Raw genomic sequence first — 16,600 nt, 5'->3', positions numbered from 1 at the left:
CCTGGTGAATATTTGGGGAAAGTGCAGGGATAAGCAGAGTGGCCAACCCCATGCCAAAAATGATGAATCAGGCCTTCAAAAAGTCATTACAAATCATGAAATGTTACAAAAAGAAATGTCAGGTACATTTCCTTTGCTTTCTGGTTTCTGAGCCCTTGGGGGACACTTGGGTCACATTTTCAAGTTTCTCTCTGCAACTACAAGGGTTAGAAATTTACTTTTTTTTAAAATGGAAGTTGAGATACTGATGTTATTCCTTCATTCCCACAGCGGGGCCTTTAAGAACTCCCCCCAATCCCAATAATGAGATGCTTGTGGTAAAAATCATGAAAGCTGGGAACACTGGATTGCATGGCTGCGAGGGACCGCAGATACGGGCATGGTATAAGCACCTCCAAAATGTTCAGAGTTCCTATTATCTGCCGCATGTCTAAAATTTGGGATGCTTATCTGAACTCAAACTTTAAAATGGGATTGCCTTCGCTCTTTTTTTGGTAACAGTGGCTTGTTGTTTAGCTAATGCCTTTCTAAAGGCCCCATTGTGAAAAAAAATAATGGCATAATCCCAATGCACTTTGAGATGAATAAATTATGGATGCAGATCACAAGCAATGTACAGTACAGCCTTTTCTCTCTCTGCTGGTAAATGTATCTGCATATCACAAACTTGAACTTCAGGATCTTTACGCAGTCCTAGATAAATATCACCTACGAACAGTCTCATATCCCATCATGGAGACATGAGACTCAACTATAGACATAGATTACCACGGTCCACACCCTTTCTCCTTCCCACTGTCAATGCAAGATCAAATGCAGTCTCAGTGTATGAATAGCTGGCAGTTATACAGTGTTTTGGAGTGACTAACACCTCATTGGCAGAGCTGCTGGCATATGCACAGCTGTCAGGCTCACTGACTTATTACAGTTCCAGACCTTGATGACTCTGCAGCATTTGCTCACTAACCGAGAGTCCTTTGCACGACCTGTAGCTGAGAAGGGGAAAAATTCGTCCTAGTGCAGCCTGATTACATGCAGAGGCGCTCCAGAAACAGGAAATAACAAATCAAAGAGAACGGAGGAGTCAAGTGAAAGTCAGATTCCTGGCGTCGTCGGCCTCACTACATGAAATGGAGTTTGCTTATGCGCTGCTGGTGTTAATATTGGCAGTTTTCATTGCTGCTTTCATATTGTTAGTTGTGGGGACAATTTATTTTGATTTCTCCAACTCAGAAATCCCTCTTGGAGTGGACCAACCTGTAAAGCTCCGAATCGTTCACAGTATTTTGATTGGCACAGCGGTTCTGGTGAGTTTACCTTGTCTGACACTAAGGTGGGGTGCTTAGGTGAGCCTGTAAATGTCACTCTAAGCATAATGCAAATGCCGGGAATAGGAACCCTGCCAGATGCCTTTACTTGCGGTGAAAGAAAGATGCTACTTTTATGCTTTTCGGCTGTACTTAGGAAGCAGTTTCTCTAAGTCTCTGTCAGACTCTTTACCTTTGTAGCGCGTGTACAGTCAGATTCTGCTTGGCTCGTAAGGTGGTACCACCTCGTGGGGTGCAGTGTTGCCAGCCCCAAAAGACTCAAAAATCATGAATCAGGCCCTAAAAATCATGAGTTTTTTCTTTTTTTTTAAAAAAAGACGATAAATGATGGGCTGCTTTTGTTCCATCCCCCGGGTCCCAGAGCCTTTAGGCTGCACTTGGGTCATGTTTACAATTCTCTCTGCAACCACAAGGGCTAGGAACTTTGTTTTTGAATAGAGGCTGAGATTCTCATGAAATCACAGAATCTCGGGAGCAGGGGCTCTGAGCAAAACACCGTGTGTTGTGAGAGTCGTGAGAAAAATCGCGACATTTGGCAACACTACATGGTGAGGACCCTTTCCTTGCTCCAGACCACATGCAGAGCCTGCCGCAGGGCCAGGCAGAATTGCACCCCCAGCACTCTGGGGAGTGCAGGGTCACTTCCAGCGCTATTCTCCCAAGGGCATTTGACACACTGAAGGGGACAGGCAGGAACCAGAGCCATGGCTCTGCCCCCTCTATTAGCTGGCCAGTTGTGTGGAGAGGGGACATGAGGGATTAGGGATCTACTAATTCCTCATCCCTTTATGTAGCAAATTCAAGGCGTTTTTTCCTTGCTTTCAATTATTTCCATCAATACATCTCCTGTCTGATCTCTTTTAATTTTTTCATTCATACCATCACTCTACCCATAACTAGAGCTAGTCAAAATTTTTCAGATGAATGTTATTTGCTGAATAATGCAGTTTTGAATCACATTCACGAATCTGTGACAAATTTGCAGAATAGTTTTGGCCAAATAAATTAAACTGAAAAAGTCAAAATGCTACATTTCAACATTTTCAAAACAAACTGTCTTGATATTTTCATTTCAAAATGACTTTTGCATCAAAATTTGCCGAAATTTGTCTTTTTTGATAACAGGATTAAAGAAAACTCAACACTGCAACAAAATATTTTGTTGGACCCAAAACAGACAATTTTTTAAAAAAACAAAACTTTTTTGTTTTGGGGCAACCCACAATGCTTTTTTTTAAAATTTTTTATTTAGTAGATTTGGAGAATAATTGATCACCATCCTCTTTATAACAGCCCTTAACATATCTGAAGACTGGTATCAGGCCCTCCTTCAGTCTTTTCTCAAGATTAAATATGCCCCCTTTTTTAAACCTTTCCTCATAGGTCAGAGTTTCTAAACCTAACATTATTTTTATTGCTCTCTCTGGACTTTTTGCTATTTATCCACAACCTGGCATCCAAAATTGGACACCTACTTTATCTGCTTCTCACCCACACATCTCCAGGTCTCTTTGATGCCAGTAATGCCCTTTCCAAACATTCACCAAACCACCACTCTCCCCTCATCTTAGTTCCTCTTAAAGCCTCGCTTGTATTTTGAGGTGACATCAGCAAATCCTCAGCCCCAGCCTTGTCCCCCAGAAATGTGCATCTTTCATTGCCAAGCTCCCCCTCCTCCCGGACAATACAAGCTCATAGAAAGTCCAGTCATTTCATCAATGGAAAATTATATGCACCAGTCCTGTTATCTCAAGTGGAGGTTCCCAAACACTTCAGTCCCACCACACTGCTTTAGCTAAAACAATAAAACAAGTTTATTAACTATAGAAAGATAGATTTTAAGTAATTACTAGTAATGACACATACAAGTCAGAATAGATTACAAAGAAAATAAAAAGATAAGCCACAAACTAATACCTAAGTTAGTAAGTTAAATGGAGTCAAAGAAAAGGTTTTTCTCAACGTATGCTCTGTAGTCTTTACTGGCTGGAAGCCTCCAGACAAGGACTCCTCCCCCACTTCAGTGTTTCTTCAGGCATTGTTACTGCCGTGAGCAGAGAGAAATGGAGGAGAGGTAATCTGTGTTGTGTGTGTTTTCTCTTCTTATGCCATTCTCCCCTCTTTGAGGATTATCTCCAGCTGGGGTTCAGGTGACACCCAGTCTGTTTACACAGGAACCCGCAGTTGTTCCATTGTCAATATGTAAAATTCTCACACACACCCTTCTTCCTGCCAAAGAATGGCTGCTTAGCCAGCTGATATTCCACTTGATTTTGTTGATACCAGATGTTGGTTTGTCTTTTGTTTCTGAAGAACTGGTTTGTGCCTGCTGTTCTAAACTTGGAGCATGTTACAGCAATGTTATAAAATAGAATCTTAACTTTTCATACAATGTTGATTCACATATTTTACCAGGACAATAAGGTTCAGCAGATTATGAGTTTTCAAATGATACCCCACGAGGCATATTTTGTACAAAATATATCATGGTCTTATAAAAGTGGTGAACATCGGGGTACAGTCTGTCACAGTAACTGAGCGTTACTTTATTGCTGTTATCAAATAGAAACTGAACCACAGGGAGGAAAAAGCCAGACAGATGTCTGTCAGTAATATCTAGTCAATGTGTGGCGTGCAGATCAGTATGGCCAGTCAGTTGTGTCAGATTTCTAAAGTGATTTCAGCATGGCTATAGATTTGGATAGGGGATAGACCATCTCTTTTACAGCCTGTAAGAAGTGAGTGAGTGTGCAGTGAGGGTTGTTACATTGGGAAGATTAATTTCCTACACTGGTTACAGAGACTAGAATCCATTCCTTATTTTTATCTACTATCTGGATGTCAAACTACTCTGTAGACCAGTTTGGTTTTCACCCTGCTTTTTTTTTTTAAGGGTGGACCAGGTGATTGGTAATGGGGTACATGGTAGAATCCTTTGCTTCTAATTGCTGGTATCATGAAAAATCATTGTAGCCTGAAATCTGGTTGATGACCTCTTCTCTCAGTCCTTGTGGATGAGCGTCCATATCAAGAAAACCACCACTACAGTTGTTACCTGTCTGCACCCTAGGTGGAACTCTTAGCAGAAGAACTAAGGACTGAATAACCTATGGAGACCAAACTCTCCAATAAAGGGCAGAGGACCAATGATAACACAGTGTGTGAAGACGGCTGCATAGACATTGTCTGTGCTTCATTTCTCTGTGTGCTGCTGCTGTTATTATTAGTTTATTTATTCGGATTGTGCTCGTGCCTGGAACTCTGTATTCGTTGTTTTTTTTCTGTATGAGCTCCAGACTTTTGATCCTGCCTTAGTTTCTCCAAAGAGAGCACAGCTTATGCCTATTGAGGAGAATGGAGTTTCTTTATGCTAATCCCTGGTCTCTTTCACTCTAAACAGGGGAAGATTTTGGAGAAGCTGGGTCTGTGCAGTCAACTTGGCTTCACCCGCTATATGCGACGGGGAAAGAAATTAGGGGAGGACCCAAAGCTCTTCATGAAGGACCTGCAGTTTGGGAAGGTGCCAGTGAGGATTTACCAGCCTAGAGTGCCTTCTGCTGGCCGAAGGAGAGGAGTCCTCTACTTCCATGGAGGAGGCTGGATGTTTGGAAGCATTAGTAAGATATTTAACAGAAAAAATATGATGGATAATTAAAGATAAAAAGTCACCCTATTTTTACAAACATCAAAGGGAAGTTGGTTTGGGCCTGAGATTTGGGAGAACATTTGAGATTTGACTCTTCACCAACAAATACACACATACTCTGTCAGGTAGGTGTTGGCTGCAAGAAGAGAGGACTTGTTGAACATTACATGTCTGTTCCAGAGAGTGGGGCAGCTTGGAAACAGGTGCGATACCATGATGAGCAAAGTGGACAGTGAGAAATGAAGCTGGGGTGGTGTGTACAGGGTGGGGAAGAGCAGGGATTAGATGGGGGAAAGGAGAGAATTGTCATTTTTCTTAAATGCGTCACAGAGCTAACAGGGTATAGAATTGCTACTCCTTAGAGCGCAAGCCAAACACCAGTGAAAACATTTGTTTTCCAGATGCCTATGAAACTGTGTGCCGCTATATCGCCAGAGAAAGTGAATCGGTGGTCGTGTCTGTTGAGTAAGTCAGCCTGGTCCACTTCTATTCTATAGGAACTAATTGCTCTGCATTTTGATAGCCATCAGCTGCACTGCTTCTAGAGTGCCTCCCTTCTCGGAGGACTATATTTTCAAGAATCCAGGTGGCTCGGCAAGATGCGCAAGTTGACTATGATTTTGCCGCTTTTCGCTGCTTTTGTGCTGAGCTAGACAGAACAGACCCAGAATAAGATTGTTGTATATGAGCACATTTTGTCATCTGCTGGGGGAGAAACACTGGAAAGAAGTTATCAGATCATTTTAATAAAAAACAAATCTGTCTTGCACCCAGCAATTAACATAAAGCTGTCAGATATTGAGCCAAATCTTCATCTTAGTCCGCAGACTCCCATTGAGGCCCTGAGGTAAATGGGGAATTTTGCCCTCAATAAGAAATAAGAAATATTTGTATGTCCATAGCACCAAGAGTAAAAATGTTGTTGGAGAACAGTAGCACTTATAAGAGCTAGGTATTAGGATTATAGGCATCAACCAAAACTGGGGTCACATGATGCTGATCACAATATAAACACAGCAAGAGACTGTCCCTAACCCAAAGATCTCACAATCTAAATAGATAACACGGACAAAACAAGTATTATTAATCCCCATTGTACGGATGGGAAACAGAGGATAAAAAAAGAGATTAAATGACTAAGCCAAGGTCCCTCAGGGAGTCTGTGGCACAGCTCTCCTGAGTTTCATTCTAATGCCTTAACCGGAAGACAATCCTCAGCATTTGGCCCTGCTAGTTATAATTTATCTGTGATCTGCAAATATAGGAATGATCGTTTGGAGAGCGGGTGCACGTTTATGAGGTAATATTGATGTCCATGGCTGCAAAATAACAGGAGGGCTGAAAGTGGAGGAGTTTGTAGCAAATAAACTTCCAACAAATAATGATTTTTTTCCATTTTTATAAATCACCAATTCTTTGATATAATAGGTATCGTCTGGCACCAGAGCACACGTACCCAGCACAGTATGAGGACTGTCTCACTGCTACCACCCGCTTTATGAAGACTGCAGAAGACTATGGAGTGGATCCTGCCCGTATTATCATTAGTGGGGACAGTGCTGGGGGCAATCTTGCTGCTGCTGTTTGCCAAACACTAGTGAGTAGACCAGACCTTCCAAAGGTGCATGCTCAGATTTTGATCTATCCATGCCTCCAGGCAATAGACTTCGATTTGCCATCATATCAGCAAAACTGTGGAGTCCCCATCTTGTTCAGGGAACGCATGGCTTTTTATGTTCTGCAGTACCTCAAGGGGGATGCATCATTTTTGGAAGATGTCCTGGAGGGTTCCCATATGCCTGTAGACGTAAAATTGAAGTTTAGAAAATGGCTAAGTGCAGACAATATCCTTAAGGAATTTAAGGTCAGAGGATACAAACCAAAGGTGCCCATCGAATGCTCAAATGAAGTTTATGAGGCACTTAAAAAATTTTGTGAGCCAGCTTTTTCCCCACTTCTCGCTGAAGATGCTGTTGTTCGCCAGCTCCCTGAGTCATTCATCTTGACCTGTGAGTATGACGTGCTTAGGGATGATGCCCTGTTATACAAGAAGCGATTAGAGGACAGTGGTGTGCCAGTGACCTGGTACCACATTGACAATGGATTCCATGGAATCATAAGCCTGTTTGATAATGGCAGGTTGTCATTTCCAGCTGGAAAAAAGGGACTGGACAACATTGTAAACTTTCTCAGAAGCTTATAAAAAACAATCTTCTCAAAGATTGGGTCGTATATTTCCTCTGGTCTTCATATATGCCCCAACATCTGAGAAGAGACCTATAGGAACAGTATCTTCTATCACATGATGGGCTGCCATGACATGGTTTCCATTGGTGATGAAGTTCACGAGCTTGTGTGAAGTCCCTTCTGTTACTGGTTGGAATGTTGATTACACACCTACATATTTGAAATGATTTCTTTGCATCATGCTGCAAGCTATTGTCTTTATAAATATCAGTAAAGATTAAAGAATACTATTTGTAATTGATTTTCTGGTTTGGCACATTTGATTCAATGAAGGCCTGACTGTTAATCCTTCCATGGAGAGAGATGGTGTGTGTGTGTCTGCGTGTGTGTAAGTAAAAGTACACACCACCTACATCACAACATTATGATGTAAAGTCCGTGCACTGCAGTACTTTTGGAGAGCGGTACCAGCATCCAACTTACATCCAGTTGCAGTAGTGAAACCCTTGGTCTTTCGTCTTCTGCAAATTTAAGGGTTCATTATGGATCATGGAATATTTTTCATCTCAGTCCAGAATATTACTTATATTGCATTACACAAAGATTAGCCAAACATTTTGTGAATACCTCTTTTTATTTTGCCTAGTATGCCACACCTGTAAATAGAATGAAACCTGAAAAAAGATCATTGTTGTCCGTCTAATGAGCCCACCAAAGTCATGGTGCCATGAAGTAAACATCCTTGCTACATCCCTCTACAGAAACATCAGAGATGTTTCTGCTCTTCCATTTAACAATACTCCACCACTTTTCAATAAGATACAGTGTTGTATCAGTTTAATCTCATGTTCTATTAGGGAACTAAAATCTTCTCTTATAGTGAAACATACTTGATGCTTTGCCTGCACTGTTTTCTCTTTCACTTCCATGAGTAAAAGATGTTCCTCCTTATGGAAAAGTTCTATAGAATCTAGTAGGAAATCACAACCTTTTTAGGAACCATCCTATCAAATCTAGTTAATTATATCCCTGCTATTGAATTTTATAAGATGGTTACAAAAACTCTGTAGAAAGGATAATATTTTTGATTTTTTGGGGAGGGGGGGTTTCTAGAGTAATTTCTACAAACACCTGATTAATTTCTGTTGTAATCCTATTGGCTGTATCCCTACTAAATTCAACAAGTGTTCCTTAAAGCTAGTCCCATTGCTCTGTCCAAATTTCAACTCCAGTAATTATGTCCAGTAAATATGTCCTTCCTACTCCGTCTTTGTAATGTACAGCACTGTTGGACTACTTTTTTTTTAAATTACCTTATGCGGAGTGTAAAGATCCAGTCCTGCTCCAATTGAAGTCAGAAACAAAAATCCATTTATCTTCAATGCGGCAGGAGCCTCTCTCTCTTAGCAGTAGGATCTGCTGTTGCCTAGAGAGTGTTTGCATCCATTGACGATCACCATGGAGGCAGCAAACAATGGCAATTCCAAGGCAGGGGAGTTCCACACATTAACCATCTCGCCCTGCACACAGGCAGAGGGAAGCATAGATTCTGTTCTGCCTGATCTCTGCTGCATGAACACAGAACCACCATTCACATCCCAGAAGGAGAAGGGCAGAGGAACCATTGATTCTGCAGGAGTGGATGGGAAAGGGTGCTGCTGAGTCTAAGAAGCATGCTTACATCTCAGAGGGATGTGAAGGAATCTCCCAGCTGGAACATCAAACCAAAGTACTCCGCGAAAGTGCTCATTGGAAACTGGTTGGAAGAGAGGAAAAAGGTAAGAAGGGATAAAAGAAAAAGGAGAATGGGAATGGAGAGGGTCAGCCCTGATGCTCTGGAGATGAGCAACCACCAAACTTTAGGGAAGTTTGGATCCAGGCCCGTTTCAAAAGAGGAACAAAGGCAGAACACTGGGTGCCTTGACCACAAAGTTCACTGGCCTGCTTCCATTCATTCTAGTCAGGAGGTAGTTTTTCCCACTGAGCCACTACTAAAGCAATGCCCAAGCATGACGGATGCCCAGGGATGTGGTGTAGATGGAGAGGTTCTTACAGACAACACATAGAGCAATGGTCTTGACAACTTTGGGCCATTAAAGATTCCATGGCACTTCTCCCAAGACCAGGTACGTTCACTCCAGTTTTCCGGTTCACTTCCAGTTGTGTAATTAAGTTCTGTCTACCTCCGATTCCCCAGTGCTTTCAGGTGGATAGGAGATTCTTTCTCTCTTTCTCCTGCACTGTTATTGGGTGCTGTAGAAAGGCATCCCAGTCAGGGGCAGCTGTATTTCAGTGGTGGGTGCAGACAACCCTGTACTAGCATGTATACTTTGTAACCAGCTACTAAAATCTGTCAAGTGCAATGCGGTCATTGTAATGGTCATTCATTATTTTTATTGAATTCTGCTTTAGCACAGCTTTGTTCTCACAGCGAGGCAGCCAACCCCTGCAATCTCTCTTCTTTGATCAGGAAACCAGCTTAGTTCATAATGACACATCAGACGTGTTCTTCCTGGGGGGTGAAGCAATGCCCTATTTTAAATAAACATGTTTAAGTTTTACTGAGTGCCAAAGACCTTTTTTTTTTTTTAAACTTTAGATCCTTTTACTTTGGGATACTAGCAATTGTTTATGTTCTTCCTAGTCAGCCTCTTTCCACACATATGGTCTGTAGAAATTATCTTATATTTAAGTGACACTTTTTATATCAAAGTATCTCAAAGTAATTTACAAATGGAACAAATTGTATATAGAGATATAGCCTACATTGTAAGCTCTGTGAGACAAGGACTGTCTTTACCCTGTTTGTAGAGGGCACAGAAAAATGGGATCCTAATCTTGGCTGGGGTCCCTACACACCACTGTCATACATAAAAATAATATATACCCACCACTAAACTGCAGCCACCTCAGTGTGGGAACACAGCAGCTGTTTAATAGCACACACCAACACTGTTCAACAAAGACCTGATTACTCTTCTCCCTCCACAAACTGCTCCAAGTAGCACCCTGATCTCTTTATAAAAAGTGCCAGGGGGACTGGAATGACCACAGTTGTTCTGGATGTTGGTTTTACATGTCAGGCAAAGAACAACAAGACCAGCAGCACAGCGACCCATTACACCACACTGATCTTAATACTGGCTCAGTATTGATTCAGAGAGAACTGTCTCCTTTTAAAATCACTCAAACTCCTTCCGGCAGCCCCCCACTATTTCCTGGAATTGCAGCCAAAGTCTCACTCAGCCGGACACCACTTATCTTATGAGATCTGACAGGATCACAATGGGAAGAGATCTTTGATGGGTATAGACATTATACAGGGAGAGGAATTATTTAGGGTGTTGCCTGGCGGTATAAAATAGGAGGAAATGAAAAAGGGAAAATGTAGGTTGCAGATCAGGAAACACTTCCTGAAAGTGAGATGTTTTAAACCATGAAATAATCTCCTCAGGGAAGTGGAAGAGGTCTCACTACTTGGGATTTTTAAAACTAGACTGGACAAAATCCCAGAAGATATACTGTAGGGAACAATCCTGCACTGGGTGGTAGATGTACTGAGGATCAAAATGAAAGTTGATCATTTCCTTCCAGTAGCTAAGCCTGCACTAGGTGAAAAGGTGTGGCACCAAGGCATTGGTGAGCTTGTAATGTCCACACATAAGAACCATCCCAGGATTTTTACAATGACTGTTTTTACTGGTTGATTGCAACATCTGAGCCAAGGTCTTCAGGGTAGAAGACCCTGCAAGCAAGAAGTGCCTCCCAAGTGTGGACAGGAAGTCATTAGCATCGGGGCTTTAGGATCCTTTGTCATGAGAGCCCCTGGGTAAATCTGCCAGACCTGTTCATTTTAATTCAGTTGTTCCATTGATCTTCAGAAGGGCAAAGGGAGACATTTTCAAAGCCACATGCGAGTCACACAACTCAGTGGGAGTTTGACGCTCTAGTAAAGTGGTCATTAAGGGATTAAATGGGTTACCAGAGTACTACAGGTCGGAGCCATGTTCTATCCCTCCCTTCCTGTTTAGCTAGCGTGTGTTTCCTCCCACTCTGTTTGTAGATAGTTGAATAAAGCAGCACAGTTGTGACGAAGCGGGACTGCTCTTAATGTTTTCTCTGAATATTGTGGGGGTGTCTCAGTTTCCCCTAGGCAGTTCTTAAGTATCTAGGTGGTGGGATAAGGGTGTATGATCGTTGCAGAGCCCTAGAGGGCAGGTGTGTGCAGGGGTCTTGACACAGAGAATGGCCGACACCCTGTTTCCTGGCAACTGATGGCCTGGCCCTTCCCCCCCTGCAAGGTGAGAGCTAAAGGGTTGGAGAAGAAAGGAATCAGGTGACCTCCTGGGCCGGGAAAGGGACAAAGCCCAAAGGAGGAGGGGCTGGAGAGAGTTTCAGTTTTGGGCTGGGTGGTCGAACACAGGGAACCCCAAGGCTGGGTTCTAAGCTCCCTGCCCCCCAGAAGGACTTGACTGAGGGGTCCTGGTTGTACCCATAAGCTCTGTTTTAGACTGTGTTGCTATTGTCCAATAAACCTTCCGTTTTACTGGCTGGCTGAGAGTCACGGTGAATCCCAAGAAGAGGGGTGCAGGGCCCGGACTTCCCCACACTTTGTGACAACCGGTTTTTACCTATAGTACTGTAAGTAAAGTGAGTTGGCTGACAGTGAGTGGTCCCTGTAGAAAAGACACCTAACTGCACTTTGGGCCTTTGAAAATCTCTCCCAACGAGCAGTTGTTTCAGTGTGAATAATTGCTACATAGCGAGTGTCTCCTTTTGGATCTCTTTTAGTTTATAAAAGACATTGGGAAACCCAGCAACAGCATCTATGGGACTGACTTTATTTGCTTCCCTGACCACAGAACAGATCGAACAGTGAGGAGAACAATTATGAAGAAACTTGATGTAAGTTAAAAAAAAAAAAAAGGGGGCCTCAGGACTTGACTATACAGAGGTTTAGTACTCGACAAGCTGGAGTGTGAATCTACAGTGCACCAGCCTACTGTGAGCTGAATGGTCACATGGCCCCTGCTACCATGTGCTAAAAGTTCAGTAGTATGCTTTGATCTGCTGCTGTTTGAAACCACAGGCTAGAGGACTGTAGATTTACACGCTGGCTTGCTGTGCACTAAGTGGCCATGTAGACAAGACCTCAGATTTAAGATTGTAAATGTCAGCATTCAAAACAGGCATGTATTAAATTTACGATTAAAATCCTGCCCAAGTGTGTGTGTGTGCGTGTCCAGGGGAAGGTACAGAGTGATAGTGGCCAAGTTAGGGCCCCCAGAGCCATCCTGCATGCTGCTTCAGGGCAGGACGGCTTGCAGAAGAGGGAGAATACAAATCCCACAATGCTTCTTGCAGCTCCCCGCAGTTCCTGTTGTTAACCCCAACATGTGTGCAGGGGGAATAGGACGCGTTTCCTGTGGGAGGGCATCCCCCAGCAGAGTGCCTGGAGCGGATCCTGCACTGCTGGATCACAGATGTGCACATGGAAGAGGCTCCTTATGCCCTCTTCTCACCAGTGCACCCCCATGTAACAGGAAAGGATGTTGCACTAAACGAGGCCCAGATCCTCCAGAATGTTAGGGTTCTCCCCACCCCCTACAATGTCTCTTCCTTCAAAATGCCCCCATCCCCAGACACCTTGATTATTTCCTCCAGATACATGTATGTGTGTGTTCATGCCCCAAAATACTTTGGTAACACGTGAGGATCAGTTTTTCAATTGCATACCCCACTGCACCTGCAAATGCCTGAATGTGTGTGTGTGTGCAAAGCTGCTAACTATGTATGTACCTGTTTTGCAAGTGCAAAAGCAGGGGTCTGTTGGGATTGGGTTCTGACCCATATTTGCCAGATCACCTGGGGCGCAATCTGACCTAACAGTCTCCAGCACCTTTTAAATGCTCTGCCCATACAAGCAATATGGTTTCGTGGACCTCTCTTTACAGGGCCTGCCAAAGCAGCATCTGTTTATGCATCATGAAGAACCGAACAACCGAAATTTAGTAACTCAATACGATGATCATTACAACAGACATGGCTATAATCCTGTGTTGCCTCCGCTCCGTAGATGGAATGGACAAAAGCTAGCCTGGCTCCCGGAGAAATCAGATTTCCCCATTTTCGGTACTTTTTAGTGTTATCCTGGTAGTCACTCACAGGCAGAGGTGCAGTCTGGTCTAGTGGTCAGCATTCAAGCCTTAGGAGTCAGAGGCCTCACTAAATTCTAACCTTTCATCTCCAAATGGCTTGCTGTATCCCTTAGGCCAATCACTTACCCACTCTGTGCCTTAGCTTGCCCATCTGTAAAATATAAATAATAATAATAATAATAATAATTAATACTTATCCACCACAGAGGAGAGTAGTGAAGTTTAGTTAATGGACCAAACTTTTCTCCCATGTAAAACAGTGCAACTCCCAGTGAAAATAACACTGGTGTAACTGCTAGAAGAATTTGGCCTATGTTTGTAAAATTCTTTAAAGATTAAAAGTGCCTCAGACTGAGTGCTAAGTGTTATGAACAGACAGGGAAGACTCTCTGTTCATTTCCCATTGCGTAAGCACAAAGTCATTAATGTCCTGTCTAGTGGTTAGAGCCGGTTAGGAACATCTGAATTTGTGGGTTGAAGTACCCCAAGCTTCATTCTGAGTTTAAGTGCTTATGGTTGAATGGGCACCTGCCTAATACACTTGTGGTTTCAGGGCAAAATTTTCAAAAGTCCCTAAATGACTTGGGAACGTGAGTCCCATTTTGATGTAGGAATGGAAATTAGGTGGCTAAATACCTTTAAGGATTTGGGCCTTAGAAGCCTAAGTATCGTTAAGTGTCTAAGTCACTTTGGCTCCTAAGTCATTCAGGTGCTTTATAAAATTTTACCCATATTCTAGTAAATTGGTTCAGTTACCCAGAAATATTGTGAACTATGGATTTAAATGTTAAATGTAATTCCAGTAATTTTTCTATGCACCAGAGGGTGTACCTATATACCATTGCGCTCGACTGGATGGACTCGGAACTGCTCGTCTGTGTGTCATAGCTCCTTCACTGTCAACAGCTAGCAGTGCTTCTCCTTCCACTCAAGGAGTAAAGGTTTCTGGTTGTGGAAGAAGAAGGTCTGAATTCTGTCCTCGCTGTTGTCACGAAGTTCTGAATTAGCCCCATGTGCCCTGAGTTATGGAAACCCTAGTGGCCATGAATTTGTTTCTATTACTGTGACATTTCATCATTGTTTTTTCCAGAACCACCCACCAACTATGGCCTTTTTGAGCAATTAATGAAAAAATGGACCCACCAAGAGGCAGGAGTGATGAACAGTGTCTACACTGTTTCTTATGAGATGCCACCTGTTTCTGCTTTTGCCGTTCGCCGACGTCCGGTCACAAATGGCCACCGGTCCACTCCGCGATGGGTAGCGTCTTCCCCACAACCTCCGTGCAAGTCTGGAATGTAATGGCTCACCAAAATGCCTGCAAGCTCCTGAGCAGCCGGTCAGAGACACGGCAGCCATTGGCGCCACACTGTACCGTGCTTCTTGCCATACTATAACTGCTATTTAAATACAGCATGTTGCCCAAACACTAAGACGATTCTGATCCATGCGCTATTGGCAGAAATAGGAATTAGGCTGTATAGAGGGAGTGGTGTCTACTGGTTGGAGCAGAACACTGGAATGTAGGGTGACTGGATTACATTCCCAGCTCTGCCTTTGACCTGTGGCAACTCCACAGGGTGGACTTTGTTTCCCTTGCTCGAATCAGACATCTGCATGATCTTTCTGTGCTGCTGTGAATGGCTCTGAGTTCACCTTTGTGCATCAGCTTTGCCTATGTACTGACAAAAGTCACCATCACTCACTGCCTCTACTAAGTGAGTGACCTTATTCAATTTAGGGGTGGGTGTGGCCCTTCTGTGCCTCTCCCTTGTGGAAAGAAGCAGTAAGGTATATATTCCATATACAGGGAGAGTACCCTATATATTTACACACGTTACACATGAGGACTGTCATCTATGCCAGGGACCACTTTTATATTAGAGTGAATACAGGCTCGTTCATGAGCGCAATAGGTAAACCATATGCTGCTTCCATGGCATCTGCCTGTTTTGCATATTTTTGTTTTACCTGAGCATTTGTAAAATGGCGTAGGATCTTGGCCTACTTCATGGCTGTGCGTGTGGGGGTGGGTGAATAATGTTTATGAAGTGCTCTGAGATCATCAGCCTGGAAGGTACTATTACGTAAGTGCAAAAAGATCAAAACAAAGAAATCAACACAGTTCTGTTCAGGCTAGGAAGAAGTTGGGGTATTTGACTGGGATTTAATTAGTTTGCAATTTGTAATGAGTTTGACTCATGCCTACCAAAAATTCTAAGTGCTTAGTGGTTGCGTTAAAAGATTTGGGTGAATAACATTTAGTCTTTCAGGATAAATGGGATTTGACTAACTCTTAGTCAGGCCTGTTTTGATTACATTTTGTACACTGTGAATTCAACCTGATCCCTCAAAGCCAGATTGTCCCATCCGAACTCACAGCTACGGAACTACTTCTGTAAGTGCTTGCCAGTGTGAGTAAGGCTGGAACAATCTAACCCTACCAGGAAGTCATGCCAATCAACCCATTGCCGAGTAAGGTGTTATTTTGAATAAAGGGTGCAGAATCTGTGTCTCAGTCTTCACTTGCATTTTGCACTCAAGTACAATAATAACTTCTAAAGGGAGAAACTTGTGGCAGTAAAACTGTATCTGTTTAGATGAGCCTTCAAACTGGGCAGAATACACAAACTAAGTTTGTTTCCCTAAATTGATTTACAAAGTTCATATAATTGTGTGCATGTGGGGTTTTTTCATTTGTTTGTTTAAAAACAAATTCAGTCACTTTTTAAAAGCAGAAATAAATCAATGCCTCCAGTTCAGTTTTCATGGGCAACCCTACAAAAACAAACTTAACAATAAGGAGAAAACCAGAGCGGGAGGGGGAGACCTCTTTAAAAGCTGTTGATTTAAACAGGTTTTTGTCATTAGATATATGGCAATTTCACTATCAACAACTTCATGGTCATGACAGGTGTCGTTATAAAGTGAGGCATCTCTATTTAGGACAGGTTTCACAATGGTAATGGTTTTATATAGTGTGTCCATTTCTCACTACTGCTCATTTCAGATTAGGGGACAGGCTGTTACAGATTGCGATATAACTATTAAATCAATCAACAAGCAAATACAAGGCTGTTTCATTTTACTGACCTAATTTTTTTAAGCGGGTCTGTGTGTTTGCGTGCGCGCACACATGCATGTTTTTCTGCATTTAATTTTTACCTTTCCTTAGAGATAGGCCCATACAGCAAAATCCTACTCCAGATTTTGAAACCTCAAAATTCAGGGATATCGGATCAGCCCCTCATAGAAAAGGAAGGTCAGCTGCAACATTAGGA

At 42.7% G+C, this 16,600-nt stretch overlaps 2 protein-coding genes across 2 annotated transcripts; both read left to right on the top strand.

The window, feature by feature from the left end:
* The first annotated feature begins 944 nt into the window (after positions 1 to 944).
* Positions 945 to 7,959, top strand: LOC140900098 (arylacetamide deacetylase-like 4). Its single transcript, XM_073316716.1, has 4 exons — positions 945 to 1,307; positions 4,729 to 4,945; positions 5,376 to 5,439; positions 6,403 to 7,959. The coding sequence occupies exons 1-4, from the start codon at positions 1,131 to 1,133 to the stop codon at positions 7,175 to 7,177; spliced, it is 1,233 nt and encodes a 410-aa protein (XP_073172817.1). The 5' UTR covers positions 945 to 1,130; the 3' UTR covers positions 7,178 to 7,959.
* A 309-nt stretch (positions 7,960 to 8,268) lies between these two features.
* On the top strand, positions 8,269 to 16,352 carry CFAP107 (cilia and flagella associated protein 107). The gene is made up of 4 exons (XM_078849336.1): positions 8,269 to 8,939; positions 11,953 to 12,066; positions 13,116 to 13,293; positions 14,410 to 16,352. The coding sequence occupies exons 1-4, from the start codon at positions 8,835 to 8,837 to the stop codon at positions 14,619 to 14,621; spliced, it is 609 nt and encodes a 202-aa protein (XP_078705462.1). The 5' UTR covers positions 8,269 to 8,834; the 3' UTR covers positions 14,622 to 16,352.
* Positions 16,353 to 16,600: the final 248 nt, after the last annotated feature.

This window comes from Lepidochelys kempii, chromosome 18 (assembly GCF_965140285.1).
Source record: "Lepidochelys kempii isolate rLepKem1 chromosome 18, rLepKem1.hap1, whole genome shotgun sequence".
Taxonomy (NCBI): domain Eukaryota; kingdom Metazoa; phylum Chordata; order Testudines; family Cheloniidae; genus Lepidochelys; species Lepidochelys kempii.
Note: the sequence above shows the minus strand (reverse complement) of the source record. Positions and strands in the feature narration are given on the sequence as shown.

Bases quoted from the DNA above. Each gene is read 5' to 3' on its own strand.
- LOC140900098 (XM_073316716.1), top strand. From the start codon at position 1,131: ATGGAGTTTGCTTATGCGCTGCTGGTGTTAATATTGGCAGTTTTCATT. The intron at 1,308-4,728 runs GTGAGTTTACCT...CACTCTAAACAG, and splicing joins TGATTGGCACAGCGGTTCTG to GGGAAGATTTTGGAGAAGCT. The intron at 5,440-6,402 runs GTAAGTCAGCCT...TTGATATAATAG, and splicing joins TCGGTGGTCGTGTCTGTTGA to GTATCGTCTGGCACCAGAGC.
- CFAP107 (XM_078849336.1), top strand. From the start codon at position 8,835: ATGCTTACATCTCAGAGGGATGTGAAGGAATCTCCCAGCTGGAACATC. The intron at 12,067-13,115 runs GTAAGTTAAAAA...CTCTCTTTACAG, and splicing joins CAATTATGAAGAAACTTGAT to GGCCTGCCAAAGCAGCATCT. The intron at 13,294-14,409 runs GTACTTTTTAGT...TGTTTTTTCCAG, and splicing joins ATCAGATTTCCCCATTTTCG to AACCACCCACCAACTATGGC.